Source organism: Limulus polyphemus, unplaced genomic scaffold, assembly GCF_000517525.1.
Source record: "Limulus polyphemus unplaced genomic scaffold, Limulus_polyphemus-2.1.2 Scaffold3496, whole genome shotgun sequence".
Taxonomy (NCBI): Eukaryota; Metazoa; Arthropoda; class Merostomata; order Xiphosura; family Limulidae; genus Limulus; species Limulus polyphemus.
In genome coordinates, this window is record NW_013669106.1 from 2,517 (window position 1) to 10,187 (window position 7,671).

General features: G+C 30.3%; 1 protein-coding gene across 1 annotated transcript in view; it reads left to right on the forward strand.

The window, feature by feature from the left end:
• Nucleotides 1-2,187: 2,187 nt before the first annotated feature.
• The window catches only part of LOC111088292 (FERM domain-containing protein 3-like), a gene marked incomplete at its 5' end in the record, with an annotated part of 18,535 nt that continues 13,051 nt past the window's right edge, over nt 2,188-7,671 (forward strand). Inside the window, 2 exons of the mRNA XM_022397983.1 lie at nt 2,188-2,311; nt 3,665-3,752. Of these exons, the coding sequence (XP_022253691.1) occupies nt 2,188-2,311; nt 3,665-3,752 (212 nt within the window). The remainder of the gene's footprint in view (nt 2,312-3,664; nt 3,753-7,671) is intronic.

A 7,671-nucleotide genomic window follows, 5' to 3' on the forward strand; every position in this document is an offset into this window, starting at 1 on the left:
GGTGTTAAAGAGGACATCAACATGTTTTTTTGCTTCAAAGCCAAGTGATTTCTTTAATCAGGGCATTAACAACCTGATTGTAAGATGGAAAAGCATCATCGATAAGAATGGAGACTATTTCATATAATAAATGTTTTGTTTTGATATATGTAAGTTGTTTGGGTTTTTTCATCTAAAAATAAGCAACGTTAATTTCTTGACGACCTAATACTTTTTCTAGATAGTAGCCTTAATAATAACATTTAAATTGTTATCTTCAAAAACTCAAATCTTGTCTGGTAACTTCTTCCCTAGAATTTAAGCACTGGTTACAAATCTAGTCATATATCTTCATTATATTCCTTGCAGGTATTTAAAGAACTCTTAATAGGAAGCTTATTATTACAGGATCATTATCTGTTTTTGCATAGACATCCTTTACTGTGCATGTCACAAGGTTTTAATGACTTACATTCAAAATTTAATTAAACTACTTTTTGTTTATGTTATACTAATTAGTATAGCATACAATTGTAGCTAACAATCCATATTTTAATAGTATATAAGTTTTAAATTCTTAATTTTAGAAGGCAATATTTAAAAAAATCCTTAATTTCCCCTAATGTGAGAAATGTGACATAGCATTTTTCTAAGCATTCCCTCTTCTCTATTTTATTCACCACCCCTCCAATAAGTAAGACTCACTATAAAATTATCATTGCTCAGACAAACCATAATTTTTATAGCTTTCAATCTTGTTTGGTTACAGAGCTATCAGATAGAAAATCAGACCCCTCTTGCCACACCCACCTATCACATCCTCTCTTTCAGGATTTCTTAATAGTTCTCTCTTACTCTTAATACTATAATACATATAACCAATAGAAAACCAAGGCTTTCATCTATCAAATGATGTAATATATTTAAGTTTTTTTCTGAATGAAAAATTGTCATTTTCCCTGTTAGGAAAGATAATGACTGGCTTGGATGAATTTGTAACAGCTCTTGTCACATAGTTAGAAAGTCAGAAAAATTGTGATAGTTAGGGGAAATTGTTTGCTTTTTGCATGTTATTATTCTATGTTCTTTGGTGCAATATTTGATTAAATAAAGACTTGCTGCATTACTACCATTAGTATTTAAAAGTAGGGTTAAGTGTCATTGAAAATTGACAGCAAAAAAAAAAGACACAGGTAAGTACTTTATTTCTTGGTTTTTTTTTTTATTTATTATTATAAAAGTAACTAAAATGTACAAATAGTGAACTCTTTAGGTTAGTTAAGGTTAGATTAGGTAAAATATATAATAATAAAGTAAAAATGTTTCACGGGGCACGCATGCGAGTAGCTTGGAGTAGCTCATGGGTAATGTAATTTGAAAGCGTAATGTGAGCTCAACATTCCCCAAGTGATTTACAATTTATAATGGCATGAATAATAGTAGTTAGACAGGGTTCAAAGGGCAATAAGACAATAAAATGTAAGTATCCTAAGTTTAAAGCTAATTAGGATAAACAATCTAGTTTCATGTTACAATTTGAAGTCATTCTAGAAAGAAAAAAGGGTAATTTAGATTTTAGATTTTTTTGGTTTTGAGGTCAGTCAAATTGACCAACTTTATATAGAGTAAGGGTAGAGAAAATAACAGATAAAATATAAAGTTTTACTGAAAACTATCATTTGAAATATATTTAGGAGGTTTTAGAGATTACACATATGAAATTTGAGATTTCTGAAATGAAGAAAAATATTTTTAATCTTAAGATGAATATCACTTTGCACACAGACTAGTAAAAAATACTCAACATATTCGTAGAGAAATCTTTTCTTAGTTTATTAAAAATACTTCACTAAAAATATGATTTTTTGTATGTGAAAGACTTATAATGTTTACTTAAAGTCTGCCGAATTTTGTGAATATATACATACTATATTAAAATTTAGTAGTATCAAAACTATAAAGACTTTAAACAAGTACATAGAGGTCATGAGTTCGGTAAAATCGACTGAGCCCATGTTGAAAGATTTAAGTGAGAGTAAATTAACAGTATATATAGGATCATCATCTGTATAACAATCTGATTTATTTCTTAAAAACATTTTGTGTTGATAAATCTTGTTTATGATACTAGCTTTCATTACATGTGTATTATCACATGTTCATGTGAAGTTGTTTTACATTGTTGTTTATAACTTTCTCTGATATTAGCTGAATTAGGAGACTATGACCCAGATGAACACTTTGGGAACTATGTTGCAGACTTCAAACTTCTCTTGAAACAAACAACTCGTATTGAGGAAAAAATAGCAGAAATACATCAGACTCAGTTGAGGTGTGTTTTGATTATATTCTGATGTTTGGTACTTTAATTTCAAAACTAACTACTACTTGTGTATATTCTAACTAGATTTAAACTAGTTTTCACCAATAATTTCAGTTTTTTTATCTTGTAGTTAATCATATCATGAACCATTAAGATTTTAATGTTAATAAATATTTGTTGTTTTTGAATTCTGTGTACTAACTGACAGTTTGTTGTTGTTGTGGTTTCTGTCATGAAATACCTATGTTGATTAATCAAATCTTCCTTTAGTATAAATGTGTTACTTTATCTCGGTGGAATGCTGTTATTGTGGTGAAAATGTCTTTGTTTGGCACTCACATATGTAGTTTTATATCTAGTTTAAAACTACTGTTTCTTGTATTTTTGTGTGTACGTAATATAAAATGGTTTGTCATAGTTATCGGAAGTAAAACAAATATCAAAGGTAAGTAGTTGCTGCTGTATTGTATTCTCTTTCCTTTACATGTGAAAATCTACTTAGAAGTCATGTGTTATTTATAACATATATACATACAAACGTTTATGTAATCATGTGTCTGTACATTTTTAATAGTATTTTACTAATATTTTATAGTAATTGTGCCTAAATAATAGAGCGAACGACTATTTTAGTCTCAAATATCTGTTGTTATTTTTTAGGTTATACAATGTATATGTGGTTTATATTTTTTACCTGTGAATAACAGGAATACTAGGGTGAGCTTAATAGCAAATTATCAAAAGTAAGCCAACTCTATAAACCATAACTAAAACCGTTTTTAAAACACCACTTGTGTGGTACTAAATATTTTGACTGACAAAAGCGAGGAATAATTTTAATGGTAACATCGTCAAGTAGGAGGCTTTGAACTGGAGTTATTTTTTATTTTTAAGAGAATGATGGAGTATTCTCGTACTTGAAAACAAAACAGTGGCTAATTACCAGGTGTTAGAATATTTGATATGTTTTATATTTGCTTCCACAATAAATCCTTGACTTAAAATTACATTTTGCCAATGTTCCCACTTCCAAGTTTGGAGTCATATTATCTGCTGGATCAATAATGGTTTCAACAAGGTTAATTTTCACTACACAAAACAAGGCTATTTGAATTGCAACACAATAAAGCTAACTGATATTGATAGGTAACACAAGTACACGAAATCTTGTCTATCTTATGGAGAGATGCCTAGCTGTATTAAACTCAGGTTAGTAATACAGTCAACATACATTCACCATCTTAATGGCAGTATCCAAGCTATATTAAAGGCAGTAGTTAACATCAAGTGAAATACTGTTGTGTAAGAAATTAATAAGGAAAGCCACATGATATGTTATCACGTTTTATATCTTATGATCAGTGGTCGGGTTCCAGCTGTTGCAGAGATGAACTTCTTACACAAAGCTTGTCAGCTGGATACGTATGGAATTGACCCTCATCCTGTAAAGGTAAGTAATGTGTAAGGTAGAATTGTTTGATACACATACAAGAGTCTCAAAGAATGAGTAATGGTAACTAGATGGTGAATTTGATATTTAAAAAATTTGTCCAAAAACTACATCAAGTTCTTTAATGCACTAATATTTTGTAGGTGAGCTCTTTGCTTTAAACAAAACATTACTCTTTGTTTTAATGTTGTGGTATTCTCAGACAAGTAACAGATAGGTCCACTTTTTAATGGGAATTATGATCGGTAAAATTGTGAAGTAAATTTAAATTTAGCTAAACAACTGCATTTTGAGCTTAAAAATAAATAGGCTGGACAAGTAATGTAAGGTGGAACATGATAATTATTATATGTAAAGCACAGAAATAAAACAGCATGTGAACTTGTGTGGACACTGGACAGTCACTTTCTTGCTGGATAAGGAAATCAAACAACACCTCTTACCTCATAAGGTGTCTTTCAGTTGATCGACTCAAACCAAGTAGAACTATATGTAGATCTATTCTGGTGCTCAGTACCAAACAGAAAACCCACAAGTAACAGGTGTCATCACATAATTGGTTGTTCTTTTACAGTATACAAAGGATTTAACCTGTAGATATCATCTACTAGGCCAGATAAGAACATTGCTGTCAATGACTTATGCTACATAATGTACAAAGTTGCAGGAATATCAGTGCAGGCAAAATAGATGCTACCTGCTAGGAAACGACAAAGAAACAGAGGACAAAATAACTCAGTGGTGTGTTTCTACCAAAACTGCAAAGAATCAGATTAAATTCACTTGTTCTTATCTGCAGTCAGGGTGCCATCAATTTTATATAGAACAATGTCAAACAAACTATCACTGATTGCTGTATAACAGTTCAGACTTGGATTCATATGTCAAGAGCATGTATCTCCAGTTTTGTGGTCTGATGTCCATTGAGACCACTTTGTGATAATGTGTACCTTGTGGCATTCACCTGTATTTACAGCAAGTTAATTGACCAGAATCTGTCACATGACTGAATGCCCTCTGAGATACTTAACATCACTTTGTTGTTTTTTTACCTTGACCTCTTCTATTAACAGTGCCTGTTTCGTGTATCTTCTGTAGTCTTGCACACAACTTTTACTGAAACATGGAGTAATGATACAATTTCTCGCATGAAATATCCTTAACCAGTCAAAGTTTTCATTTCTAAATGTTTATCATGTAGTATTTTAGTCCTAGGAGCCATAACTGTATTGACTGTATATATCAGTAAATTTATGATGTTATTTCCTTCATTCGTGCCAGTACTTACATGTTTAAAAATTCTCTTGATTACAATCTAGGATCACAAAGGAAGTCAACTGTACTTAGGAATTAATTATGCTGGAATTTCAACTTTCCTGGGTAGCCGAAAAACTCATTATTTCAAATGGTAAGGAAAATTTGGGCACTTGTAGCAGTTTTTAAAATGTAAGTATTCAGAGAAATTGCCACTCAAAGTTTATAACTATATAAGTTTATTTTTCAAGCAATTAGACCAGAAAAAGGATCAATAATGTGTCTGAACTGATACTACTTCAGATGATTTTTTGCAAATATATATATAAACATAATGCTGAATCTCATATATTAAATATATTTGTCTATTTGTGCAGTGTGCATGGTTACAGTTTTAATTCTCTCATTATGGGCATCCTTTTCTATACATTAAAAATTTAATTAAACTACTTTCTTATCATGGTATATGAAGAAGCTTGGCATGAAAACATAGCTAATAATCCAAGTTTTAACATTATATATGTTTAAGTACTTAATTTTATAAGGCAATATTAAAAAAATCCTCAATTTCCCATTAGTATGAGAATTGTGACATTTGCTGTCTAACATCCCCTCTTCTCTAATTTATTTACCACCCCTCCAAGGAGTACAAAATTTAATGTAAATTACTCATCATAATGTTATCATCCTCATGCAAAGCATAATTTTTATAGCCTTCAATCTTGTTTGGTTACATAGCCATAAAATAGAAAATCAAGCCCATCTGTCACATCTTCTCTTTCAGAAATTGCTAATAGTTCTCTCAAATGTTTAATAATATATTATTTATAACCAATATATAGAAAGCCAGAGTTTTAATCTATCAAATGATATATTATGTTGTTTTCTATACAGAGAATTGTCTAGTTTGCTTCCAATTCAAACTTTTTTCCCATGGGAAACATATCAACGAGCTTAACTGAATTTTTAATGGCTCTTGTCACATAGTTAGAAAGCCAGAAAAATTGTGATAGTTATAGGATGTTGTCTGATTTTTTGGATGTTATTATTTTGTGTTCGTTGATACATTATTTACTTAAATAAAAAGTTACATAGCATAGTAACACCAACAGTACAACAAAAGTAGGGTTAAGTTTCATCGACAGTTGACAGCAAAAAAAAAACTAAAAGAAGACTCAGATAAGTACTTTATTTCTTCTTTTTCCTGTGTATTATTTATTTATTATAAAAGTAACTACCATGTAAAAATCAGAAAATTTTCACAGGGTATGCTAGCGAGCAACTCACAAGTAGCCGGTGTACAAGTTCAAAGCTACTTAGGATAAACAAATGTAGTTTCATGTTACAAAAAAAAAAATTGAAACTAAATCTAAATTACCCTCTTTTTCTTTCTAAAATAACTTCATATTGTTTTTTTTTTGTGATTGTGAGGTTGGTCAAATTGTCCAATCTCGTATAGTTACAGTAGAGAAAATAACAAATAAAATATAAAATTTTTCCCAAAAAAACATTTGAAATTTATTTTGGAGGTTTTAAAGATTATGCAAATAAAATTTGAGTTTTTACAGATGAAGAAAAGTATTTTTAATCTTAACATGAAAAATCACTTTGGACTCTGAGCATTCAACACTTTGACTCCATATATTCAGGGAGAGTATTTTTAGTGAAAATACTTTATTAAAAACTCTGATTGTTAGTCTACAAATGACTCTTAATGCTTACTAAAAGCTTGTGAAATTTTGTGAAGATACACGAAACATATTAGAAGTTATAGTATGGAAACTCTAAGAATCAACGGAGCCCATAGTGAGAGAGTTAACCCACAGTCAACGTTGGGTGAATTTAAGATAAAAATCACTAGTTAGATTAAGCATAGTTCTAATGCCTTTCTTTGAGCTACTCCCACTGTGAAATTGTTTCAAATATAATCTGTTCTGTGTAATAATAATAAAACCTGGTTTTTCATCATGAGCTTTATTTTATGATTTAAATTTCTTGCTACAATTACATTGGATTTCTTTTTTTCACTTTATCATCAACTGTTGTGTGTTGATATAATATCTGTTTTAGGTAGCTTGCTTTGTTGAAGTTTGTGTTTACCTAGCTATAAAACGTTTTTCAGTTATTGTTTATAAGACATTGTAAGTTTACTACAAAACAGTTTACACGTGAATCTGGAGTTGAGGTTCTGTATGAAAATCCTTTGTACCAGCTTGCACATGTGCACGGTATAATATAGTAGTTTTAATGGTTTTGTTTCTGTGGAGCAACACAGTAATATAGTTGTTTGATTGTTTTGTTTCTGGTGGAGCAACACAGTAATATAGTAGTTTTAATGGTTTTGTTTCTGGTGGAGCAACACAGTAATATAGTTGTTTGATTGTTTTGTTTCTGGTGGAGCAACACAGTAATATAGTTGTTTGATTGTTTTGTTTCTGGTGGAGCAACACAGTAATTTAAACGTTTGATTGTTTTGTTTCTTGTGGAGCAACACAGTAATATAGTTGTTTGATTGTTTTGTTTCTGGTGGAGCAACACAGTAATATAGTTGTTTGATTGTTTTGTTTCTGGTGGAGCAACACAGTAATATAGTAGTTTTAATGGTTTTTGTTTCTGATGGAGCAACACAGTAGTATAGTTGTTTGATTGTTTTGTTTCTGGTGGA